This window comes from Hyperolius riggenbachi, chromosome 3 (genome assembly GCF_040937935.1).
Source record: "Hyperolius riggenbachi isolate aHypRig1 chromosome 3, aHypRig1.pri, whole genome shotgun sequence".
NCBI classification, from domain to species: Eukaryota; Metazoa; Chordata; class Amphibia; order Anura; family Hyperoliidae; genus Hyperolius; species Hyperolius riggenbachi.
In genome coordinates this window covers 168,817,414-168,845,004 of record NC_090648.1, presented here as the reverse complement: position 1 = coordinate 168,845,004, position 27,591 = coordinate 168,817,414, and the positions used below count along the sequence as shown (strand labels likewise).

General features: G+C 42.1%; 1 protein-coding gene across 3 annotated transcripts in view; it reads right to left on the bottom strand.

Annotated features, from left to right (window-relative positions):
- The window catches only part of CEMIP (cell migration inducing hyaluronidase 1), a 230,134-nt gene that overhangs the window by 89,263 nt on the left and 113,280 nt on the right, over positions 1-27,591 (bottom strand). For 2 of the 3 annotated variants that reach the window (XM_068275228.1, XM_068275229.1), the window contains exons 2-7: positions 23,559-23,660; positions 15,994-16,134; positions 12,875-13,013; positions 9,704-9,940; positions 7,872-8,051; positions 1,749-1,819 (exon numbers count right to left, since the gene is read on the bottom strand). In XM_068275228.1, the coding sequence (XP_068131329.1) occupies positions 1,749-1,819; positions 7,872-8,051; positions 9,704-9,940; positions 12,875-13,013; positions 15,994-16,134; positions 23,559-23,631 (841 nt within the window). In that variant the 5' untranslated portion in view covers positions 23,632-23,660. Of the gene's footprint in view, positions 1-1,748; positions 1,820-7,871; positions 8,052-9,703; positions 9,941-12,874; positions 13,014-15,993; positions 16,135-23,558; positions 23,661-23,743; positions 23,792-27,591 lie in introns of those variants that run through there. The other variant, XM_068275230.1, reaches the window with a different exon arrangement.

The window sequence follows — 27,591 nt, the reverse complement described above, 5'->3', positions numbered from 1 at the left end:
TACACATATTGACTGATGTTATAGCTATGTTAGGATTCCTTTAGTCCTCTGATAGACGGAGACATAATTTGACTCTGCAGATCACCAATAACATTTGTGGAGGGCCGCTGTTCAAGATATTCCATTTAGCAATATTATGTAACTGATTTTGTAACATCAAAATAGGGGTACATAGCACACTATTTAAATTGTACCTGAACTGACGTGATATGATGAGATATACATAGGTACATACTGTATAGTAATAGTCCTACCAAAATTTGCCTAAGGTCCTCTTCTATTTTCCTGCACTGTAATTGTTAAAAAAATTAGTGCTGTTATCTATATAAATGAGGCTGAGTTTGATTGCATACATTGCTTATAGTGGCACTGGTATTTAAAGGGAGCCTGAGGTGAGAGGAATATGGAGGCTGACATATTTATTTCCTTCTGAACAATGCAAATTGCTGTGCTGATTGCTATTCTGCCTCTAATACGTTTAGCCATAGACCCTGAATAAGGATGCAGATCAGCTGCTCTGACTGAAGTCTGGATTAGCTGCATACTGGTTTCAGGTGAGTGATTCAGACACTAATGTATGAAAGATCAGCAGGAAACCAGGCAACGGTATTATTTAAAAAGAAATAAATATGGCAGACAACACATGCCTCTCACTTCTTCAGGTTTGCATGGGCCCCTTTTACACCTAAGCGGTGCAGTGATTGTGCAGCAGGGGAGCCTGCCACTGCAACACGGCATCTCAGGAATCAGCATTCACATGACCCTGCGCCATGGGGCGGCGACAGGGTCATATGCATAGTGTACCCCCCTGCTCACTGATGCACTCCCTGCTGGGCAGTAAGTACATCACCGGGATTTCCCGTCGGTCTGCGCATGCGGCCGCGTCGCACCCTCATTATTCACATGTACCGCATCACCAATTGACTTTGTGTCGGGAATGTGGCGATTTGGATACTTCCAGGTCGCATTACATGAAGTGTGCAAGTCTCCGGGGCGATGCAGTGGGCAGGGACGAGGCAGAGGCGAGAGAGGCTACAGCCTCAGGGCACAGTGTAGGAGGGGGCGACAACTCACTCAGCTATCATTCCCCTAATGTGTATGAAGCAGAGATAAATACGAAAAGGGGATACATGGCAGTGACTGCAAGCCAGATACCATAACTAGAGATTAAGGTGTTGGGGGCACTGGGGCGCCTCTTAGTTTAATAGCAATCAGTGTGTGCTGGTTGAGGTTGGAGGGATGGAGCGGCGCACTTTGGTGTCTCAGTTTTAGGTGCTGGAGGACCTCGTCCTGGCAGTGGGCAAGTGTACAATTCATCCCTACCAAAAGTAACACCATTTATAGAAACACCTATTACAGTGGCTTGCATGGGGTTTCTGATGTGGAAACGCATTCTCTCCTTTCAGCTGGACAGTTTCAGAGAAAGGGATCCACTTTATAGCATTTATGAAAGTTTGTTTCAGGCAAGAGAAAAATAATGAAAGCTAATACAATAAAGAGCTGGATTTCTGCCAGCTCTATCTTATGCCTGCACTTAATTAGCACAAGTGGAAATTGTATATCTGTTCCTGACAGATAGGATAGGGAGGACTGCAAGTGCTCTGTTTTGTACAATATTCTAATTATTAAGTAAACAATATGAATATTTATGCCATTACCACATAGGGCAAACTAATCTGAAGTGTATTTCACAAGACAAACAGGACTGGGGATGTCACAAAGGCAGACAGTAAAGAGTTTGGCTGTACCATGGTAGTCCACGTAGTCCTCCACAGAGCTGGATGGATCGCCTTTCACGGTGATAAAACTCCAGGGGTGTCTGGAATAAACAGAACAACCTGTATTTTAGGAGGAGGAACCAGTCACTTCACATACTAACGCTTTGTAACCAACAGGACTGAACTCACACAGACTGTCTGTGTACGTTATGTGGTAATGTGTCACGGCTCAAAGACACAGCATCGTGGAAAAAAACATCCAGATGAAGTGTTTTTTTTTTATTTCATAGAATGCACAGAACAATGATGTACAATAATTTCTAACAAATGATCGGAGGTCAGAATTCAATAAAAGAATGCAGTAACAATAATAATCCCTCTGACTGGCTGCATTAGGTTACTGTGCATGGCACCTGGCATGCAGCCATGCACTACATACCCAAAAGAAGGAGCAGTTAAAAATGGCGCAAGATGCAACTTGTTTAAGACATTGCCTGCTGTTATAGTGGGTGCCCTTTTAAACAAGATGTCGGGGTTAAGGTTAGGCACAATGGGAGTGTGTTAAAGAAAACCAGAGATAAACATTATTAAAAGATTTATACATACCTGGGGCTTCCTCCAGCCCCATCCACACGGATCGCTCCCACGCCGCCGTCCTCAGTCTTTTCCATCTTCTGTACCGGGTCTTGTAACTTCGGCCAGCCGCGGCCAGTCTGCGCAAGCACAGTGCTCTCCAGCGGAGAATAGTACTGTGCCTGAGAGTGCATTGTGCTTGCTCAGACTGGCCGAAGTTACAGGAGACGGAAAAGACTGAGGATGGCTGCATGGGAGCAATCCGTGCGGATGGGGCTGAGGGAAGCCCCAGGTATGTATAAATCTTTTAATAATGTTTATCTCTGGTACACTTTAAGGTTAGATGCCGATGGTTAAGGTGAATTGCTCACCCGGGGAAGGTTAAGATGAGGCGCTAACCTGGGAGTGTTAAAGGTTAGACACCACCGGGGGGGGGGGGGGGGGGGTTAATTGTTCAACACCACTGGGTGTGTGTGTGTGTTAAGGGTTAGGCAACACCAGGGAAGGGGGGGGGTTACCACCACTAGGGGGGTGGTTAATGGTTAGACACCACTGGGGGTGTGTGTGTGTTAAGGGTTAGGAACCACTGGGGAAGGGGGGGGGGTTACCACCACCAGAGGGGTGGTTAATGGTTAGACACCACTGGGGGTGTGTGTGTGTTAAGGGTTAGGCACCACCGGGGAAGGGGGGGTTACCACCACCAGGGGGGTGGTTAATGGTTAGACACCACTGGGGGTGTGTGTGTTAAGGGTTAGGCACCACCGGGAAAGGGGGGTTACCACCACCAGGGGGGTCGTTAATGGTTAGACACCACTGGGGGTGTGTGTGTTAAGGGTTAGGCACCACCGGGGAAGGGGGGTTACCACCACCAGGGGGGTGGTTAATGGTTTGGCACCATAAATGGAAGGTTCTGTGTCTGAGTTAGGAGCGATTAGATCATAGTAAAATATGGGTAAATACAGTATTACTGATATTTAGTATATGGATGTTGTAGAATATCTGTAGTTTTACTGGTATTCCACTATCGCTGTCCTGCACCCTGTTAAACAAGCACCTTTTTCAAATGTACGCCCATAAGACATACCCAAACACAGACTAAGTGAGGAGAGCATCAACAACATGAACTGTAGAAAATGTACATCATCTATAGAAAAAGAATATAATATACTGTAGTTTCGAAAAATAATTCATTCATCGTGACAGCAGTTAATTATTGCTACTTTTTAAAATATGACAGAGAAGGTTAAAGGTTATTGGCAGTGCTGCTACAACAGCTTCCGATAAACTATCTATGGAAATTCCTGTATTCAGTTAGTACATAGTGAATTTACATAGAGGTATGCTTCTACTATTAACTGAATACAAACCTTCCTTATCAGACCACATTCAGGAATAGGTTATAGGTACCAGAGACGTCATGCATGCATTAAATGCCCAGTGTAAAAAAACAAATTGTTGTGAAAACCTCTCATGTGGCAAAACCCTTACTATAAACCATAAGGGCCATTTTCATAACACACAATTATAGAAATGCATTACAACTGAGGCCCTGGGCACACCATAACATTGCATTTTACAGAAGCACACTGACCTTATTCCATTACAATGGAAGAAACAGCTCTGCATTGAACTCAAAGTGCATGCAACACTGCATTGTCATTGCTGCACAGCACATTATTGCACCCATGTGGAGACAGCACACAACAATATTACCGGTTCGACTGCAGCAGTATCATGAAAGCAATAAACATGAGCTTGGACAAGCTTTGAGAGGCAGTAGAGGATAGAGGGGCCTGGCATGCTGGCTGTCTCCACACGGCAATATTACTACTGGTCAGTGCATCAGGCCCATTGGCACTAAGCACAGAACAGGGAAAGATCACAGTACTTTTAGCCTGGTCTTCTGTGAGTCACCTCAGCATGTCATCAGAATCAGTTAGACGAATTTAATACTACTTTTGCAAGGAATCAATAAGAAAAACGAATAGTCTGGTGGTGACCTAATCACTTCTATTCAGTAACTGGACTAATGTTAATCTGAACTTGTGTGTATTCAGTCTTCTGTCTAAGTTGAAAATTTTACTTTTCCTGGAGCTAAGTGTGCTTTAATTCTTGTTGAGAGGAGCAGTGTCATCGACAGATGTTGCTCACAGCTCCCCCCTTGCTCAGTAGCTGAATGGAGGGCTGATGGGTTTCTGAATGAACGGAGCTGTTGTTCAGACTCCGATGGAGAGAGTGCAGGACATTCCTGTGCATTTCCCATTTGCCAGTGTCAGTTTGTGCATTCACTTAGAAGTGACAACACTAGTCATCCACAAACAGTCTTATTCTTGAGGTAATATAGTGCTACAAAATTCCATGTAGCTGCTGGAAGATAAGACTGAGGTCTGAGTTACAGACGCTAAACTCACTATTCTGCTTTTCTGAACACCCCTTAGGGTGATAGCAGCATGCTCAATTTCAGTCTTCAAATTTATTATCTTTAAAATGACAGCTGCTGTCAGGTGCTAACTTTCCTGTAGTCTAGTCTATGCCTGGAGAATGCTGTATAGTAGCTACTGAAGACTGTAGCTGATAATCTCTATTGCTATATTGAGTATTGACTTCACTTATTGAGCCTGGTGGGTTTTGCTTTTGCATATGAAAACACCAGCACCATTATATGATTAATTTGATTGATTTTAAGCATATGATTGTGACCAGCAAATCAAATCCTTAAGGGGCCCATACACTGGTCGATTTCAGCCATCGATCGATCGATTCCATAGAATCGATCGATCAATCAGAAATCGATTCTATTAAATCCATCCATCGATTTGCACCCGATTTCGATTAGTTTCGATGGATTTGATCTATCTGACAGGATGGAAAATCTAGACTAGCTGGCAGCAGATCGATGGCCCATAGAGTTGCATTGGATCGAATGATCCAATAATGCATTTAGATCGATTTACAATAGATTTCATTCTGAAATCTGTTGTAAATCTGTTCCTAGTGTGTGTGGTACACATCAGATAGATTGCTGTCAGATTGGACTTGACAGGCATCTGACAGAAATCTATCTGATGGTCGAATCTGCTGCAAATCTATAAGTGTATGGCCACCTTTACAAATCTATCACCTGATCAAATGCTTCTTCGTGAATTCCCATACAACTGAGCATCACTATTTGCCAATTTACTAACATACTCAGGGCTGGATTTACCATAAGGCACTGTAGGCCCATACCTACAGGTGTATGATGATGTCCCCCTTCAGTCCCTTCTGAGCCCTTCAGTAAGGGGTACCATTAGCTACCTAATACTGAAGTTCTTCTAGCTATCTAGTACTTGAAGGCAATTCTAGCTCCTTAATACTGAGGTTCCTCTAGCTACCTAATACTAAGGGGCACCTGTAGTTACCTATGATGGGCAAGGGAAGTAAGGGAGAAGTGACAGCTGGGACAGCCAGCACACTTGCGGTGCAGTTTGGTGGGGTTTGTAGGTTCATGGAGGGCAAAGTCTAAGGTGCCGGCATATCTGTGCCTATAGGCTCCTACGAGATAAATCCGGGCCTGAACATACTTATATACATGGCAAACATGATTTCATCCATGATGACCTTTGTTTTATAATATTTGAATATTTCACTGAAAAGCAGGCTATGTGCCGCCACCCTCAGGGCTGGTATGCATTAATGTCAGAGTATAGCATTACATCATGTGTAGAGGTTTCTTTGTCCCTCAGAACGAGAGAGTGTGATGCACTCAGTTTGGTGTTGCAGGTGCTGGTCCTTCAAGTATGCAGAACTGTGATGTTTTATCCACTGGAATGTGTAATAGACCTTTCAGAACATTGTGTTAGTTTTGAGGAGTACTTAGCTCACATTTTTTTTATCTAGCATTGAAAAGCTTTTGATGGCTGCATGCTTAACTTGTCAGCTGCTCTCCTATAAGACTGCAAACAATAACATTCTCTTCAGATACGGCATAGACATACTGATAAAAAAGTCACATAAACTGGTATGCGTCATTAAAATATTTACTAGTTGCATTTGTGGTTCAAATAATTATATACATTATCATTATACATGTTTTTCCAGTAACGATTTTACGTAAAAAGGTGAGGCATGACTTCCGAATAGGGAATGATCCTCTGTTGCTGCTGCTAATTTGAGGCAGCAGACCCATAATGCTCACCTGTTTAACATGTAATCTGGGGTTGGGCTCACTGCTCATGGTGATGACATTTTTTTTATTATTGGGGTTCTCTTTAAAGATTCTAGGCCTCTAATGGGAATGTGTAATAGTTTAAAGCAGAGCTCAAGTGTAAAAATAAAATGTACACTGTTGGCACATGCAGCAGATGTAAAACAATGTATCATTAATATATGTTTAAAAGTTGCCCATTTGTGCTACAAAATCCAGGTTTTGATGTTTCCCTCACTAGAGCTACTGGGCGATAGAGGTGAGCATGGTCTCTTATAACAGCCCAGTAGGCGTGGCCTAAGAGGTACAAGGTGTGCAAGCCTATCACAGATTAGAGAGTTGAAGAGAGGAGGGGTGGAGTGCTAACCACAGTATTCACAGTGCCAGCCATAGACCTTCCAGAGCTGCCATAGTGGTTCCTTGTTGCTGAATGCTGAAATTATAATCTACTGCTGCTGCAAGTACTGCATCAGATGAGCAACAGTCAAAACAAGTACTGTATCATTCTTCTAGCTATTTTCTAATTTTAGAATGAACAGTTTAAGTCCCCTTTAAGATTCAGTATGGTACTAGGTCCATTTCTTATGAGAACTTGTGTTATCTTTTGAGGTGTTTGGCATGTTATGGTAATGTAATGCTTAATTATTTGAGGTGAGATATACATTTACTATGGTGGAGTCTCACTGCTTCATCCGCTAACTTGTGTGTCTCCTTCCCTAGTGTTTCCACCCCACTACCTTCTAGATTGTAAGCTTGCAAGGGCAGTGATCTCCTCCTAGTGTTTCTTATTTGGCTGAAATTTATCAGTGTTCTCCCCAGAAATTTTTTACAGCCGGGTGGCAAGAAAAAGTAGCCGGGTGGGGTGCGACGGGGGAATTCAGGGCCAGTGCAACCCGCCCACCCAATTATTCCTGGGGAGAACACCATTTATCATATGAATGTGTACCAATTTTAGCAATATCGTAAACCGTGCATCAACTATGTACGTATTTGTACTTGTATTGCTGGACTTCCTGATTGTACAGAGATTTGAACTTCACATGTATTTATGTTCCCCGATATTTGTTTTGTACTATGTGCAGCGCTACAGAAGATGTTGGAGCTATATAAATAAAAACTAATAGTAATGGTTTATTTCTGCTGGTAAGGAAGCACAGTGTTGGACTAAATGAGGCAATAATCGGGTAACAGAGGATACAGAAAGTATACAGAAGGGGCTGCCGTTGTTTCAGGCCAACATACTTTGGCACAATGACAAGACCACATGTACAGACTTGGAACCTCTCATGGAATATTACTGCTGCGCATTAACACAACTCTCTCTCTGCATGATTTCCTTAGCCCATGCTTCCTGCTCAATGTAAAGTGAATGGAACCAGCCTAACAATACTGACCGGAACCCCAGGCGAAGGAAGTGTCGGCTCCCCAGCTTGGTCATGATTTTCCTTGCAGCATCATCTAGATGGCGTGAGCCTTCATCATTCACAGCCACTGACAATATGGTTCCATGTGGGACGGATTTCATATAGTGAGCCAGTCGGAGGCTTTCATCTTTAGATTTGTATGTATCAAACCTGCCAGCAAGAAAATGGTGCATTATTGCTAAAAATCTGCATTAGCAAATACATTGTAAGCAACACATTCCTGGCTGCTCCACAAAGTGGGGAAATCAAAATGGCAGGAGTATAATTACTTATCTTTTATAAGCCAAAAACACAAATACAGTGAAACAGAAAGAGTTGGTCCATATGGACTATCAGGAATGCTAAGAAGAAAATTCATATAAGCCTCATTGGGGCTTAGACTTTGTTCACACATAAATCTGTACATTTCCGGTCCAGTCCAGTACTGTCCTGTCCTATCAGTTTTGCTCCAGTTTTACCTGATTTCAGTTTCACTGATACTGAAATGTACACCTTTTATGTGTGAACACTCCTCTAGAAACACATATAAAACCAATACAAAACTGACCTGACGGGACTGGATACCTTTTTAGGAGTGAACCAAGCCTAAGCAGAGTTTTCTGTTGGGGCCTATTTAATTTGACTGCTGAGAATGTCAAATTAACCCACATAAATAGACCAATGGGAGGCCTTGGCAGGGAATTCAGGCAAAAGGGTCATCAAAGGTCTCTACATGCAAGGATTTATAAAGAGATAATATTTTTGTAAAAAATACACACACACTATATTTCAAGTATGTCAGAAATTAAACTGACATAGATATTGTTGCTAATGCATTTTAAAAGTGCTGCTGCTGTGCTAGACACCACAGAAGGACCACCAATGGATGGTATATTTCCATACTGCTATTATCCGCCAATCAAAGAAATATGTCCTTGATGACGACCATTTTGTGAACCCATAAAGAGACCAGGATGAGGTAAGTAATGCAATGATCATAACCACTCAGAAATATTATCTTTTCAATAAAGTGCAGTTTTTTTTGAGCAGCATATACTGGTTTGTGCTTTTTGTTTTTGGTTGTTTTGCTTTGTTACCAGTGCTGGTACCTGCACACAACACATGCTACAAATGTATCTATATATGTTTCTTGTTATTATCAAGGATTTATGAAGGCCTCCATAGAACTACAATTATCGGGACGTTTGTATTGGCACTGATTATGACAAAGTGCATAATGAAATAAATTATTTCTGTCTTGAGTTCCTTTTTAATTGATGGATTTTATCACAATTTGGATTTCATTTTTTCTTAACATTTTACTCTTTGTGGGAATAGGTAAGGAGTACAATACCCCTGTACTCATCTCCTGGGAATGGGTGGATTCTGGGGAAAGGTGGTGGTGGGGGGGAGACGTCTTTTACTAAAAGGGGCTTCCAGGTTCCATCATAAGTCCTCCTGTTCCTCATAATGACTTCAGTTTATGCTGGTACATTTAGAGGTAAATGATGCCTTTCATTGGCTAGCTGGGTAGATTAGTATAGCAAACTCTTGGGATAGGTCAGATCTTAGCGTTTAGCAGACCAGAGCTGCTCTGAAGCCAGTTAAAGGAACCATTTAACCCTATGTTTACCTGCTTCTAGCATTGAGTAATGTGTTTTTAAACACTAAAGATGCAATGCAAGAAGGGGGGGGGGGGGCGGCGGGTTTGAAGTAAAACAGTGGGTTGCATTAGCTTGTCTGATACCTATCTTCCCTCCTCACTGGAAGGATATACAGAAGATAGGTGAAATGAACGTTAGAAGTCTGGAGTAAAAACATACCTGTCTGCATGAGTCACCTCGCCAGTCTTGGGGCTAATAGCATGAACAATGATGCCACGATGCCCCCAGCTCTTCTCAAAGAAGTACCCGCTCTCGCTCATGCCACCGGGGTGAAGAGTTTTGTTCAGGAATGTCCAGGACGTCTTTTTCTCACCGTGGATCTCAAGAGTTCCCCCACTAGCCACACCGATGTATTTATGGCCAAAGTAATCATGAGGAAGTTCAGCGTCATCCAACCTACAAGGAGAACAACACAGCTCTGATCCCCTGATGTACTAAGACAGGAGAGCCTGGACCATCGAGCAAACCTGGGATGCACTTTTTAACTGCCTGGTATTAAGTGGCATCCCTCACCTGCGTCATATCAGATAATAGTTATGATTGCTAAAATAGCATTGTGATCACAGTTACATGCGCACAACTGCAATGAAACATTTTTGTAATAAATGCAGGTATTCTTGGGTTTATTTCAGAATGTTTTCACAGCAAGTTCAAGCACCAACTGCAACTGCTGCTCACCATTTAGCATTCCTTTCGATGAGCTGATATGATCCATGTGAGAGTTTCTAACTTTCATCACCTAATAATAGACAGTTTTTAAAGAATCCAGTCAAGGTTTGTAGGCTCACAAGGCCTCCACTGCTCTTCAGTATTCTATAACCTTAGTAAATCAGGACCTGTATGTACACTGAGGAGCTGATTTCCCAAGCCAGTGCAAATGCTGCAGTCCATACCAACAAGTCTGAATCAGATTTCAGCTTATTGTAGATAGTAGTAAAAATGTTTCTGTACCGTGTTAGCCAAACAATATATGTAGGTAGAAAAAAAACAAAGTCTTGTAAAAGTAATACCTTTTAATGGCTAACTGATAAAGTTAAATAATGCAAGTTTTCTGGGATCTAGTCACCTTCTTCAGGCATATTTCTAGATGTTAGCTGTAGTAAAACACATGTTTGCTATTTCCCTGCATCAGTGTTTTACTACAGCTAACATCTAGAAATATGCCTGAAGAAGGGGGCTAGATCCCAGAAAGCTTGCATTATTTAACTTTATCAGTTAGCCATTAAAAGGTATTACTTTTACGAGACTTTGTTTTTTTTCTACCTACATAGCTTATTGTAGACAAATCAACAAGAGCTGAACTCTGGCAGGCTTTGATGGCATTGCCACTTCAGCTTGCACTATTTCATTTAACAAGCTTGTATAAAAGCATTTTAACTCAACTTCATCAACTACTATATGAAAAAAAACATTGAAGTAGTAGACAAAACATGAAATGATTCCCAGACATCATGACTACTCAAAACAAATGGGATAAAGGGTAAGGTTGTCATCTGTGCCCTGAAAAGTGGATGTGAAATTCCACTCCGAAATAAAACAATGCTATGAATCTGTATCAGCGCAGCCCTAGTCCTTTTCTAATTTAATGTTATTGAACACCAACTTTCAATTTCAATTAACAGCCAGCTTTGAATTTGGAAAATTGACCACAAGATCAAATTGCACTTCTTTGCATGCCAGGAATCTGTAATTTTGCTGAAGTATGAGCTGTCTATACATACTCATCTTAGTGCATGGGTAATAAGGTGCACAGAGCAGGAGCCATTATTATTTTTCAGCATCTGTATTAATCCAGCAAATGGCAAGATGCTTTGGGGCTCTTTCTCACAGGTTGCATAGGAATACTGGTAAAATGGCTGTATTCTGTATGTCAAAAACAAGGCAATAAAATTGAAATATTCACCATTACGGTAATTCCTGAGTGTACACAGCTGAACAGAAGGGATTCAGCAATTAAAGAATGTTTTGCTACTTTCCCCAATCTCCCCACCAGTGCACCCCTCCCTTCAGCAGGGGGCACATTTTCACAAAAATATACAATTTTTACTGCCCACAACTGCTGTTGATATCAGTGAGGCTAGCGTCACACCGGGCCATCATACTACTTTTCCTTATAAAGTGCACAGAACACAACCAAAAAGAATATTAGCAGTGACAGGCAATGTAACATGGGCAAAGAGCAATTTACCAATTTGTTCCTTCATTGATCAACATTGTGCATGTCACAACCTGCAATTCTAGTAACTCACTGCAGGTTATGCGTTGTAACGATGGAATTAGACAACATAGTCACATGAGCTTACCCTACAGTATAGCACTGCCTTACTACACTGAAAGTATTTGCAGACCACTGCATACTGCTCATACGTATAAAACAAGGCCATAATCTTCAGGCCAGCCAGTAGCTGCAAATCATTCCCTTAATGCTCCTGTAGGCCAGGCCTATGTCCAAAATGGTTGGTTTACAGCACACCTGAAGCCTTTATTCCAAAACGTATGATAGTATCGCACTGGAGTGCTTTAAAGAGGCACAGTAGTGACATACAGTAGAATGCAGTAAATTATTCAGGATACCTGCTTTTATGTTAATTTCCTTGGTTTCATCAATATGCAGCTTCTTAAAGCTATATATTGCTGTATATTGCTTTCTAACCCTGCCCTCCCAGTGATGATTAGCTAAGGCTGTTTAGCTATGCAGCAGTCATCTCCCAGAGCATTCTGGGAGACCAAGTACATTTTGTACTAGCTTCAGAATGAGTATTCTGCAGAGCTGCACCAGAGCGGACTAAAGATGTCGCCACAATGTGATAAATGTCAGAATGTAAATCAGGAAGAGGAAGGATTTTACAATGGGCAAGCACTGACTAAATAAGTTATAAATGAATATTGTCAAAAAATCAGACATTTTATTAATCACATTATTTTTACTACAGGTCCTCTTTAACTGCAAACCTGATACAATCTACTACAAAAAAATGTACTACCCTGCTGGTGTAAAAGTCATCCGGTACTGTGAATTAGTAACGTGACTTGCTGTTCTACACGCACGTACTTTCATTCAAGATGCCATAGATTACTTCTTATTAAAACACATTGAAAAATGAATTTGTTTGCACAGCATTGTGTTCTCTGAGTCACACAGCTAATTCTTTTCTTTGTAACCGTCTCTGGTTATGTAACCTTTCCTTAGCCTGTCTCCCTCTCCTGTTTATGTTTCCACATCCAGTCTGAGAGTCTAAGCTGACCACAAGTCTTGCATTGCCTGCTGCTGCCTCTGCCAATTAAACAACATCACCCTAGCTGTCTGTCAGGCCAGTATTAATGAGTTACCTTCCATATAAGATGATGGTGAGATGTCCTTGGAAGGGACAGTCCTCGCTCCCTATGTGTAGCTCTGCTCCATGGTCAATCAGGATATATCTGGTGCGGATAACGATGGCCTTTTCACTGGGTTTTATGACAAGTTTTCCTGTAACATAAGATGCAGATATGTTTAAAATGGTTTTACTCCTATATTTGTTTAAAGTACTTCTCCATTATGGTCTGTGTATAGAACATAAGTGGTGACACCAGATTCACATAGCTGTTAACAAAGTCAGTACTTTCCTAAGGTTACTGCTGTTGGAGTGGCTAATCTGAGCTACTTACAGTGAGAGTCTCAGAGGACCACAGCACATCACACTCCCATCATAGCAATTCATAAACCTACATGATGTTCCTTAATTATACATTAGGATGCCTAAAACCTGAAGGTTCCCAGACATATCTGTAAACACATGGACAATGAAAATCAACAGCCGGTGGCTATGAAGACTGATGTAAGCACACAGTTCCATTGCCTAGAGGTAGTCATTTGCATTGTTGTTAGTGAATGGGATAATCTGTTCTTGTTTTAAAGGGACTCCGAGCAGTGCAGAAACTATGGAAAGATGCATATCATTTTAAAGCTCTCTTTCTCCTCTTTCCAATGATATATAAACCGCCGCCCTATGCCTTTTAGTTTTCGCTATTTTCGCGATTGAAATTGCCGCAGCCGCGATTTCAATCGGGAAAATAGAGAAAACTAAAAGGCGTAGGGCTACGATTTAGGTGTCGCCAGAAAGAGGAGAAAGAGAGCTTTAAAATGATATCCATCTTTCCATAGTTACTTGTATTACACAGGACGACACTTTCCCCAGTGTCAGCAGCTCCATTCAGCAGAAAAAGTCGCCCTGTGTAATACAATGTAACTACGGAAAGATGGATATCATTTTAAAGCTCTCTTTCTCCTCTTTCTGGCGACACCTAAATCGCCACCCTACGCCTTTTAGTTTTCTCTATTTTCGCAAATGAAATTGCGGCCGCGGCAATTTCGATCGCAAAAATAGCGAAAACTAAAAGGTGTAGGGCGGCGGTTTATATATCATTGGAAAGAGGAGAAAGAGAGCTTTACAATGATATGCATCTTTCCATAGTTTCTGCACTGCTCGGAGTCCCTTTAAGCCAAAGCACCACCTCTATGTCAGTTTGAGTTAATTATTCAGAATTACAAATTAGTTTATCCTTGTGTGCAGTGCTAGGGGACGCAATCAGTGGAACTTCCCATCTTGATTGGTAAGACTCAATAGCCTCAGAGGATAGTAAGGTCAAGGCCACTTTGGGTCATAGGTTAAGCTTAAGTTTTTGATTAGTGTTCTTGATCTTGGTTGGTATGTGTCAATAGCCACAGCGGATAGTAAAGTCAAGGTAATTTAGGGTCATGGGGATAAAAAAAAATCGCAATAACTCAGTAGTAGTTATAATTATAGGTTGATGTTAGGGATGATTAAGTGTTTCTCAACTCAGTCCACAAGGACCCCCAGCCATGCAAGTTTTGCAGAAAACCACAAACATGCAAAAGTGAGAAATGAGTCCCTTGGCAGAGCCCATTAGCTACCTCTGCGGATTTCTACAAAACATGCACTGTTGGGGTACCATTAGGACTGGGATGAGAAACCTTCAATAAAGGGTTAAGAGTAGGGTTTGTTCAGTGGAAGAATTAGTGTTAAGTTATTAAAGATAGTGGAGTTTGAAACATAACCATGATATCTGGAGTCCATATGACCTGGCACTGGGAAACCACTGTCATAACCACATACATACATTGCGGGAATCTATAGTGTAAATGTAGAAAGCACTGAGCATGTTAAGGTCTCCTGTGCAATACAAATCAGTAATACAGTATTTTCTCTACACCAACTTTTGGCAGGAGCAAATATATCACTTTTTTTGGATGATCCACCAATTGTTGGTAAACCAGTTCATGTTTACAGAAAGCAGAACCTCAGTCAAGACAGTGATACAAGCTAGATCATGACAAGCAGATTTTCACAATAAAAAAAGGTGACACGATAAACTGCCTCTCCAGTAGCAAGCAGTAATAGTGACTTTTTTAGGCCCTGACTGGCATGCACATGTGTGGGGAAAAGTCAGGAACCCTAATCATTTCATTGAACAATTCTTGTCCCCTGCAGACTGGACGCTTAGACTCCAGCTGCCATTTAGAGTCTCTGTAAGGTTTATCAGACACACTGAATATGAATAAACTATACCCCACTGTACTACGACCCAGGAGTACTTCCTGGGTCGCAGCTTGGCTTCTGATTGGAGCAAGCTAGCAGAGGCGGGGAGCGGCGGGGGAGCCTGTAATGGAGACGGCAATGGAGGCTGACTGACAAGCCTCAAGTAAACAAAGCAGGCTAGCGACAAGCAGATTGTCGCTAGCCTGGCGATATTTTCAGGGAAGACAGCAGAGTGCAGGAGGCACTAGCAACGGCGATAGAAGGACACAGAGGCATGTCACTGTGCACATGACAGGCCCCTGGGTCCTATTAAGATTTAAACATTCTGCCTTGGGTTCTCTTTAAGGGATCCACCTGGTCCAAACGTGAACCCTCCAACTTCAAAAGAATCTTGCTCACCTTGTGTGGTAGCTGCCCCGACCCACAGACAGCACCACAAATGTTATTGGAACCACAGCTGGAACTGCTTCACTGGAGCTATATGTGAATTGCATAGTGGTAATCCTTACTCTAAATACACCTATTTGCCACTGCAGATGTCCTTGGTAGGTTTTGGGGCTCAATATCAAAATAGGGCTTAGGGTCACATGTGAAACTCGCACTGGGACCCCAAGCTTCTTAGTTACACCACTGTCTGGAGAAAGTATATTTGATAAACCGGGTAAAATTCCCTTTTGCCAATAATTCCCGTCATCAGTGAGCCTAGCCTGGTGTGTACAGCTGAATGTTATTTGGTACAAGAGGTGGAGGATCTGCTTACAAGTTATCAGCGGCCAGAGAATGTGGCTCAGCTGATCAACAATAAGATCTGTTTCACTAAATAGATGAACCAACACACATTTTCTGCTGAAATCTATGCCTTGTGGGATGTGCTCCTCAAGTGCAGCCTAGTAGAAGTATCTGACTTACCCCCACTAGTGATGTGTATGGAGTGTACGGTTACAGATGACGTCAGAAGGAGCTTTCTGCTTCCATCAATGGTTACATGGTTCTCCTCACTATGCCCCGGGCTCCAAGGCTCCAAGTCAAGGTCTTCATGCGGACAAATTCCTAGCATAAAAAATACACACAGAAATATAAAGTCATTACACTGGTATTTGCTGTGCAGCTGCCATCGCTAGCTATATCACACTGTGCTCAAATATGAAAACACTGAGAAATTCTGGCAGCGTGAACATATAAAGTACCATTATCAGCCGAAAAACAGTCTGTTACTTCATATAAAAAAGACATATGAAGCAGATAAGGGTTACAATGACGTCCTGCACTTATCAATGTATATATGTACAGCACTCTTTGAGAAAGCTGTTGTGGTGAAACATGTTAGAGTCCATATGCATACACTTGTTAGCACCTGTAAATAGCACCTGCACGATCTATGGTTGCTCCTCTTCAGTCAAATTTTGGTGACAGCTAGGCTCTGACCTTAGGCACTACTGGTCGGTGTTGACACAACTAATCTTGAGTGCCAGCTTATCTGTCCCATAGTATTTGTGGGTTCATTTGTTGTGAGTGGAATAGCTACACCACGCTAGTGTATTCGTATATGTGCGTGGGGGATGAGCAAAGACCTCCATCTCCTAACAGAACCTAATATAGATGCTGTACAGGTATATTTATACCATTGAACCTTTACAGGCGACGTCTAACCAGATGCCCTGGTTCTTAATCATATGATTTTAAATTTGAAGCTACCTTGCTTACACTTTTATACCTATAGGGTTGGTCCCTCTTTTTGGGACAAGTGTTTTGTAAGGGTTACAATGACCAAGATACCCTGAAAAGTTCTCATTATAGGTTTTTAGATATACAGAAAGTGGAATATATACGTGGCTGTCTGCATTACATTTGAGAGAGTTTCATTTGCGTCTCTCAACTTAAACCGCAGCTACAGTCACAATTTCCTCTGTGCTCCAGTAAATTGCCCACACTATTTTCAGAACAAACTCGTTTAAAAAAAAGAGCCCGTTAAAGGGTTAATAGCTTTCATTATTTACCTGCAGCCTTATCAGTCACTGAGCTGTGCTGAGCTGCAGCACATAACTCGCCATGCTACCAATAGTTCTTTAACCTCTGAATGCAGCAATTGCATATGTGCATGGACAAAGGATGCATACACATGCACAATGCTTGTTGCCCAAAGGGATCAGGACTTGAGATGACAGGCAGAAGGGATAGGCGTAACAATTTGGGAGCCCAGCACTGTACAGATGCTTCGCTCTGGTATAGCAGAGTGACATGACTACTACTATGGGTAGAGGAGACATGCAGCACATAATGGAGTGACTTGACTGATTTTAGCCTGATGTACACAGATTTATATTTTTGCTGTTTGAGAGACCTGGGTGTAAGTTCCCATTAAGCCCTAGGTCTCCCAACCTCTTGCTGATTAGCGGTGGCCACTAATGATCCAATCCTTTTCATCATATTTTACCAAATGTATGTAGTAAAGGGTAAATTAAGTAAATATATTGAATGTATAATTACGGCAGTCTCTTATATTACATAGAATAAGATTGGATGAAAATGATTGGATCATTAGTGGCCACCTTAACCCTCCTGGCGGTCTATTAAAAACCGCCAGGGGGCAGCGCAGCAGTTTTTAAAAAAATGTATTTATTTTTTAAATCATGTAGCGAGCCTAGGGCTCGCTACATGACAGCCACTGTGCAGCGGCATCCCCCACCCTCTTCGATCGCCTCCGGCGATCACGCCCATCTGGAAATTCCGTTCTGAACGGGATTTCCATTAGGGCTCTCCCTGCCGCCATGGCGAAGGGCGGGATGACGTCATCGACGATGTGACGTCAAAGGGAGTCCCGATCCACCCCTCAGCGCTGCCTGCCACTGAATGGCCAGGTAGCGCATGGGGTCTGGGGGGGGCGGCGCAGCGGGTAGCGGCAAATCGGCGGGTAGCTGCGGCGATCGGAGTGCACACGCAGCTAGCAAAGTGCTAGCTGCGTGTAGCAAAAATAAATAAATATGCAAATCGGCCCAGCAGGGCCTGAGAAATCCTCCTGCGCGGCTTACCCCGAACATTACCGCCAGGAGGGTAAAGACTGATCTACATGTGGGGGCAGACACATGTATTATGCTAGGTACACACCATACAATTTTCTGGCAGATTTACGTGCTGGATCGATTATTTCCAACATGTCATTTTTTTATTTTTCAGTTTTTGCAAATGTTTTTTAATCGATTTCCTTAGAACTGAACGAAAATCGAACGAAAAACAATTTAAAAAATGATTGGAAAATAAAAAAAATCTATCGAAATTCATATTGGACCTGTTGGAAATAATCGATCTGGCAGGTAAATCTGCCAGAAAATTGTATGGTGTGTACTTAGCATTAGATACATTCACTACTCAGCATTGATGTTCTTCTGGAATATATTATCAGGATTATGTTTAAGTTAACATGTTGTAATACTATGGATATCTGTATGTCTTTATCTTTCCTATAGCACGGGCCGCTGTAGGATGTTTTATTTTAAGTGTCTGGTATTCAACTTTACTTATTTTTATATGAAAAATAAAAAATCTTTAAAAAAACAACAACTTTGCATTCCTCTGCTTCTCCATTGAAATATATTATGTGCATTTTGCATATGTTTCTGAAAATTATGCAGCAAGTTGTAAGTTTTCAAAAACACACTATGCATTATACATGCATTTTTACATGCTGCCCATAGTCTTTTACTAGTGGCAAAAATGCTAGTGTTTTTTGCAATGCTAGCGATTCTGCCGGGTGTGTTCCTAGACTAAAAGCAACTAACTTGTTAGCACCCCCTGGTACTCTGGACTTGAGATGATGATACATCTGCCAACTTTTTGCTCATTGACTTCAACTGAAAATTCATTAATAGAAGATGATTACCATTTAGGATCAAGTCTCTAGTGTCCCAATCCATAAATGCAGGCATTGCAGTGCACTAATCTCCATCATCAATATGAACATCCTAGTAAAATATTACATAACAACTGGAAAGGGACTTTTCCAGCACTAATAGCCATCCAGATGCTAATATACCTGCCTTGGTTTATGACCAGAAGTAAAATAAGCTTTGTATGACCAAGTCCAGTAAAAATAAACAGTGAAGATTATTTAAGCAGTTCAAAAAAAGATTCAACACCTAATATGTCGCATTGACACTAATTCAATTTCCACAGCCGGAAAATGTGGCAATGTGACCAACTCCAAGTGTCACAATATTTTTAACATTTAATAATGAAGATGGAAGAGAAAGGAACATATTACGCTATGCACATACTTGGGCACAACAAGGAAAGCCTTTGGTCATATCCTAATAAAGTGCCTTAATGGACAGAGTGTAGATGGAAACTTGGTCATATTTGTATTGTTCATCTTAAGATGTGTACAAAACCAGTGTTGCCCAAAGAAAGCTCATTCCTGTGACGAATGAACTACAATTACCAGAGCGACGTGTACTGTGGCTATGAGGAAGGAAGGAAGGAGGGATGACAGTGTGGCACATAATGAAGTGGCTACTGACAGGAAGTGGGGAATGATATGCTTGGGGCATTGTTGGCGCGCCATGTATTTAAAGTATACTTTAAAATAATACATACATGGGGCTTCCTCGCCGTCCTCCTGTGTTGCTTGGACCCTCCAAAATTCTCCCTGAAAAGTCCTTCAGTGGGCTAGTAGCACAAGCGCAGTCTGGCACTCCTGGTGTATAGCAAGCCTATAGCTTATACATTTTACAGAGCCACATCAACCCAACATGCAGACAGCCTGCTATACACCAGCAGTTCTGGATGTAAGCCTGGCTTCAGGGTCATAAAGAGATCATTTGCATATTCAGTAGTGATGCATTGTGGGTAACCACCGTTGCTAACTTAAAGCTGAATTATTGCAAATGCCTTCTGTTTTAAAAATGCAAAGTACACTGAGCATTGGTTTTTTAATAGGAGGGCTTCTCAGTCTCTTTTAGTCCCCTTCCCCTATACTTTCCTAGTGGTTTTGGGTCACCCCAAGCTGTTTCAGTATTCCAGGAGACATTGGCAGCGCTTCCAAACAGAGACTGCACCTGAATTGACTACCTGCAATAAATAGATGTGCAGAGCTCCACAATTGTGGACTAAAATACACAACATGCATTTAAAACAGGTACAGCAAAGGAGGACATTAGCATCAGTATAAATAATATGTGCACAAATTATTCCCTACTAGACTTCCCCAGGGCGGTGAAGGGTCCTCTCGGGGAAGACCTACCGCTAGTCTAACGATAAAAACACGATTTTTTTCCTAATGTTGCTAGTCATAAAATGGTATACACATTTCTCTCAAACAGACATCAAACAAATGACAGCACTCATAGGCTGCAACTGAATTGTAGACTAACAGAGGCATGCAGAGCCCCACAGGGCTAAATACATGCCTTGAATGCAAATCAGATGCAAATCATGTACTAGTCCTAGTCTATAATTTGAATGCAAATTGATGCACATGGATGCAGCTAGCCATAAGTATACTTACATGAGTTTTGTACAACAGGAGACATTGGCAGCACTTCCAAACAGAGGCTGCACCTGAATTGACTACCTGCAATAAATAGATGTGCAGAGCTCCACAATTGTGGACTAAAATACACAACATGCATTCAAAACAGGTACAGCAAAGGAGGATGTTAGCTTCAGTATAAATAATATGTGCACAAATTATTCCCTACTAGACTTCCCCACGGCGGTGACGGGTCCTCTCGGGGAAGACCTACCGCTAGTCTAACGATAAAAACGCGATTTTTTCCTAGTGCTGCTAGTCATAAAATGGTATACATATTTCTCTCAAACAGACATCAAACAAATGACAGCGCTCATAGGCTGCAACTGTGAGAAATGTGTATACCATTTTATGACTAGCAGCACTAGGAAAAAATCGTGTTTTTATCGTTAGACTATCGGTAGGTCTTCCCCGAGAGGACCCGTCACCGCCGTGGGGAAGTATAGTAGGGAATAATTTGTGCACATATTATTTATACTATAGCTAACGTCCTCCTTTGCTGTACCTGTTTTGAATGCATGTTTTGTATTTTAGTCCACAATTGTGGAGCTCTGCACATCTATTGCAGGTAGTCAATTCGGGTGCAGCCTCTGTTTGGAAGTGTTGCCAATGTCTCCTGCTGTACAAAACTTATGTAAGTATACTTATGGCTAGCTGCATCCATGTGCATCAATTTTCATTCAAATTATTGATTAGGAGTAGTACATGATTTGCATCTGATTTGCATTCAAGGCATGTATTTAGCCCTGTGGGGCTCTGCATGCCTCTGTAAGGCCCAGTGCACACCAAAACCGCTAGCAGATCCGTAATATGCTAGCGGTTTTGGGAGCTGATTTCAGAGCGATTCTAGGTATGTTTAGAGAGTTTTTCTAAACATACCTAGCGGTTTTGGGTGCGTTTTTGTGTAGCAGATTACACATATTGTTACAGTAAAAGCTGTTACTGAACAGCTTCTGTAACAAAAACGCCTGGCAAACCGCTCTGAAATAGCGTTTTTCAGAGCGGTTTGCGTTTTTCCTATACTTTACACTGAGGACGAAACGCTTCAGAAAACCACAAATGTGCAGCAGGAGGCACGTTTGCGGCTGGGCCAAAAACCTCAAACCGCCAGTGTGCACCATCCCATTGCAATACATTAGCCAAGCGTTTTTATAGGCGGATGCGGCCGGCGGATCGCTCCAAAAACCACTCGGTGTGCACTAGGCCTTAGTCTACAATTCAGTTGCAGCCTATGAGCGCTGTCATTTGTTTGATGTCTGTTTGAGAGAAATGTGTATACCATTTATGACTAGCAGCACTAGGAAAAAAAATAGCGTTTTTATCGTTAGACTATCGGTAGGTCTTCCCCGAGAGGACCCGTCACCGCCGTGGGGGAAGTCTAGTAGGGAATAATTTGTGCACATATTACTTATACTGAAGCTCCTTTGCTGTACCTACTTTGAATGCATGTTGTTTATTTTAGTCCACAATTGTGGAGCTCTGCACATCTATTACAGGTAGTCAATGCGGGGGCAGCCTCTGTTTTTATCATTAGACAACTTTATCGCTGGAAGCGCTGCCAATGTCTCCTGCTGTACAAAACTCATGTAAGTATACTTATGGCTAGCTGCATCCATGTGCATCAATTTGCATTCAAATTATAGATTAGGACTAGTACATGATTTGCATCTGATTTGCATTCAAGGCATGTATTTAGCCCTGTGGGGCTCTGCATGCCTCTGTTAGTCTACAATTCAGTTGCAGCCTATGAGCGCTGTCATTTGTTTGATGTCTGTTTCAGTATTCCGTTCTGCAGGAAATAGTTAAGATAAAAGGGCTCCTCGCCCAATACTTACACATACACTGACAGGTCGAGAAGGACCTTACAAGTTAAGTTTGTGTTTAAATTAATTGCCAGTTTGCAGTAGTCAATGACAGCTGAAATGCACATGTGACTATTTCTGCCAGCTGAGAGGTGTGTAATCCCGGGCAGCCAGCGTAATGCTGTACACACCTCTATTTATGGCACAGAAAGCTGCACATCCACTGGTCCTGCAGTGTGGCAGAGGTGTATCATTCATAAGATTCGCTAAAAATAATTACATGCTGTACACACCTCTACATATGGCACAGAATGCTGCACATCCACCGGCCCTGCAGTGTGGCAGAGGTGTACCACTCATAAGATTCGCTAAAAATAATTACACTGTTGGAAATCAATGCAGTTCTCACACAGGTATTTCACCTGAGCAGGCAGCTGTCTTTTTGGAAATTTGTCACTCATTAACTCATGTCTAGCATTATTTACTGCATGCTATCAGTGCGCTCTTGACTTTCTTGCTAAACTGGTTACAAATAAATAATTGCTAACATTATTCATTTGTATAGTGCTGACTTGTGATTGCAATTCTTTACAGAGTGCATTGAGCAATTCATGCCTCTAGGTATGCTTTGGTTTTCTTCGGGATTTTGGGAAGAAACTGGAGTCTGTTCTGCACCTGCAAGATCAAAGCCTGCGTGTATAGCTCTCCCCTGCTCTCCATCGGTACACTTGCACTACCGACATATCTCCTTGTTGTGTGGTACCATCTTTCCTCAACTACGCAGACATCTTTCCTCAAGTACACAGACAGGAAGAAGCATTTATACATGCTGTATTCTGGGAGTGACCGTGGCAGTGCATTGTGGGGAAAAAAAGCTGTTAACTGCATTGTGTTGCGTTGTATAAAACGCGCCCATAGACTATCATCATGTGTGCTCTTTAGAAAAATGCATCCTCTGCATTTCTAAAACTCCCCAAAACGCAGAGCTTCAATGGAGACATCATAAAGTACTTTCTAATGTCCTTGCATAATGCAGAATGTATTGCATTACAACGCAACACATAAGCGGAGACAGGCCCTTACTGAAGATATAAATTAGAGAAACATAGAAAAAAAAATAGCATTGGTTTTTTTAAATGTAAACTGACCTGTAGTGACTGGTATACAGGCCACAGCACACAGCAGCAGACCCAGCGTTACTCCTACGTTGCCGAAAGACATGCTTCCAGAAGTTGTGGCTCACGATATTCCTGTAAAACAAGAGGAACTCTGTAAACACCTCATTCTCTCTAATAACCAGCATGTTCATATTACACGATAAGCCAGCTGTGACCTGTATTTGTCCGGATTTAGCCGTGCCACATCCCAGGCTCAACGATACTATGGCAGACAGTTGTGTGGATCAGAACAAAACCTTCTATTATAATGTCACCTTCCTCAAATGACAGGAAGACAATGCTGCCAAACAGATTTGCTCTAGCTTACACCCCACCTGACAGGCTTATCACAGAGACTTTGACTGGCTTCCAGTGATGGAGAATGACTGACATAACCAGAAGCACAATGACAGAATGTTAGAACTTATTCATTCATGACTCCTGCTGTAGTCACACTGCAGGACACACTTGTGCTCTAGGAAGGGAGAACTGGATCAACAGATTTATTGGGAACACCAGAAGCGCCAAATAGTGTAGTATTCTAAGGCAATGAGATAATGTGTAAGGCAAGTGCTACTTTCGAAACTTGGTTGCTTTCGGCAACCTCAGTATCAGGCAAGTGGAGAATTATGTCTCGACGTGGATAAGGTCTCTTCTTCAGGGTGGGTTGGTTCGCACTCGAGGAAAAACAAAAAAGAGTCTGCTGGATAAATATCACAGGGAACAGCCCTGGGGGAGGGAAGAACTGTAAACGAATTGGGAGGAAACGCCCCAAAATTAGCATGTGATCGATTGTTTCCAGTCTTACCTCGGTTTAGAGGTTCAAAATAATTTTTTCACCAGAAATGATGATGCGTTTCACTTGGCCTACCCACTTCCTCAGGCCTATAGTACCTTTTCTTTATGCAGATGCTACCTTAGAAGTGGCTGAGTCCTGACCATGACCCGTATCCCATGTCTTCATTACTTCAAGAGCCACTAACCTCTCCTGCATGCATATTGTGGCTCACACACTCATATATGTAGTATAAACTTAAAATAAAATTGGCCAATCATTGGCCAAATAAAAATTGAAGTTGTCTATCAGGCTTAAAGCTTGATACACACTTTCAAGAGGCAAACCCAGGATTTTCAAGGGAGGATTCCAGAAAGGTCTCCCTCTGCCATGCACAATACAGTATAATCATATGGTAGGACATCATGCTGGGTACGCACAATGCAATTTCCTGTCCGACTGACAGGATCTAACAATTATTTCCTAAATGTCCGATCTGCTCCCAAACGACAATGGGATTGACCAGGAGCAGTTTGGATACAGATAATAATGAGGACAGCTAATGAAGGGGAAAGTGTAGCATTCACACAGCAGGGCACAGGGCTGTGCTCATACCTGGCTCTGTTAAGTTTCCCAGAGCTGCTCTATGCTCTGTACACATGCTGCTGCTACATCCCAAGTCAACTGGTGTCTCAACTTGTGCCTGTCCCCAGTCAATGCACCACCCCTGGTCTGAGGGGGGATTCTGGGCAGCTGTAATCCCCCCCTGCATTTGCCTATGATTATGATAGGCCAATCACTGACCAATTTGACCACCTCCGTGTAATATGAGGGCTTACCTACACAATCTGCTGTAGTATTCAATATCTGTTGACCCTCATACTATATGGAGGTGGTACATTTGGCCAGTGATTGGCCAATCAAAATTGATAGTGCCTGGCTTTAGGCTGATGTCTCACTCCATACTATTATGAAAAATTGCAAAAGTAGAGTACAGAAATATTGCACAGAAGCCAGATTTGACACAATCATATGAAAGCAACATTTATAATGATTTTCACTGGTTTGCTTCACTTAACAGGCTTGGACACAGGTTCACTTGAAGTGCAGCGAGGCGTTAAAGCAAATCTGTTTCTTGCACATTTGGATAAGATTTCCGCCTGGGGAGCCCCAGTTGGTAGCCGGCTACCTGCTCCTCCACATCTAGCACATGCTTAATGCCTTCACACGCGCCTCAGTCTGTGCGTGACCCCTTCAGCTGGAGACCTGTTTGCTAAATTTACACTTGCAGGAATTCTCACTGTTCTGGTTTCCAGATATGGCTTTTTTTGGTCACATAATCCATCTGAGCAAAATATTTTGTGCAGGCCAGTAATACTTCTCTCCATGGATTAGATCCAGCATTCACTCTCCTACCAATCCAACTGCATTCATTTCACCAAGTACGTATCACCAAGTTAGTAAACCTGCCAGCTGGGTCAGTATATTGCAGATGAGTCCTGCAAAAGCATTTACTAAATCCATCTGCGTATCCCCTGGTGGGTAGGATGCTTTATTCAGTCCGCGCTGGAAAGATGCCTGACAGCAACCCCTGGATATATATTCGGATTCCTGGCAAGGCCAACGCTGTCAAATTATTTCCAGCTGTAGCACAGCGGAGACTCATCAGCACAGCTTTACCCCGGTTCTAAACTGCTCTGTGCAAGACTGTACAGGCTACAGGACAGGCAGGGTCATCAGCACAGACAGATTACTACAGGTGACTGACCTCAGCATCAACGCAACACTTAAGACCAAACACTTGTCAACAATCTAAAGCACACATTTTATACCTGCACCTCTATAGCCTCTACTTGTGAACCTGACCTCCCATTCCACCAACCTCCTCTGATTTTTATAATAGAGTGTGAAGCCCATCACTGGATATCCCAATCATTTTACATTACAGTGAAATACAGTGGAAGAGAGGAGAGCCCCAGGTTGTATTGGATGTATGGGTGAGATCTGGTGTGCCTTTGTGAACACCAGCAATATTACAGGCAATCGCCAACAGCAAAGAACATTTCCAATTAGTAATTAGTCACAGCACCATTAACTTGAGATATTGTGGCCACAGCCTGCTATTCTATCATGCAGACATTACCAAGAGATACAACAAATGGGTGTAAATGTAGAACTGGTATCAGTTTTAGGTGCATTTATCCCTTAAAGGACAACTGAAGTGAGATGTATATGGAAGCTGCCATATGTATTTACTTTTAAACAAAACTAGTTGCCTGGCAGGCTTGCTGATCTCTTTGGCTGCAGTATTATCTGAATCACACACTTTAAATAAGAATGCAGCTACTCCAGTCAGACCCTGCATGCTTGTTTAGGGTCTATAGCTATAGAGACAGAAACTCAGCAGGGCAGCCAGGAAACCTGCATTGTTTAAAAGGAAATAAATATATTAGCCACCATATCCTCTCAGTTCATGTGTACTTTAAAAGGAGGATAATGTTTTTAGCGTGTTTGTTGTACTTTGAATTACAAAGCACTAATTGGACAAATATGAATGATGAGAAATTAACATTTCCTTTTCAGAAGCCCCACCTGCAACTTCATTTAAAAATGTGTTGTGAGCAGAAGAGAGTGTCGCCTCAATGTTGCAGTAAATAAGCCTCTAACATCACAAAAACAAAGTCCCCAGACTTGGTGACTCATAGCTATGCCCTGTTGTTTTCTATGAAGCTATCTTTTCTTCATAATGCTGTAACAAACCAATGTCTTTCTTGAGTTTTCAAAGCTTGCTAGATAAACCAGCAGGCAGCACTCTGAACAAATCACCAGTTTTCATGTGTGATATTTAATATTTTACCAATTGAAAAAAAAAATACTTCAACAAAATCAATTTTAACACTGAAGCATTGGCTGGATAGTGTACTGTTTAAGGACTCTTGCCTCTAACAACAGGGCATAGCTATCAGTCACAAAAAAGGGTTAGAATCTTGGCTCTTCCTGTTCAGTAAGCCAGCACCTATTCAGCGAGGAGATCTTGGGCAAGACTCCCTAACACTGCTACTGCCTATAGAGCACGCCCTAGTGGCTGCAACTCTGGTGCTTTGAGTCCGCCAGGAGAAAAGTGCCATATAAATGTTTTGCGTCTTGTTTAAATCAAGCAACAGTGGAAAAAACACTATACAGTGAAGTTCAAGACTTAGAGCCAGGCACACTAAAAACATTGCTTGAGGCACTGATTTATTCCTTGGA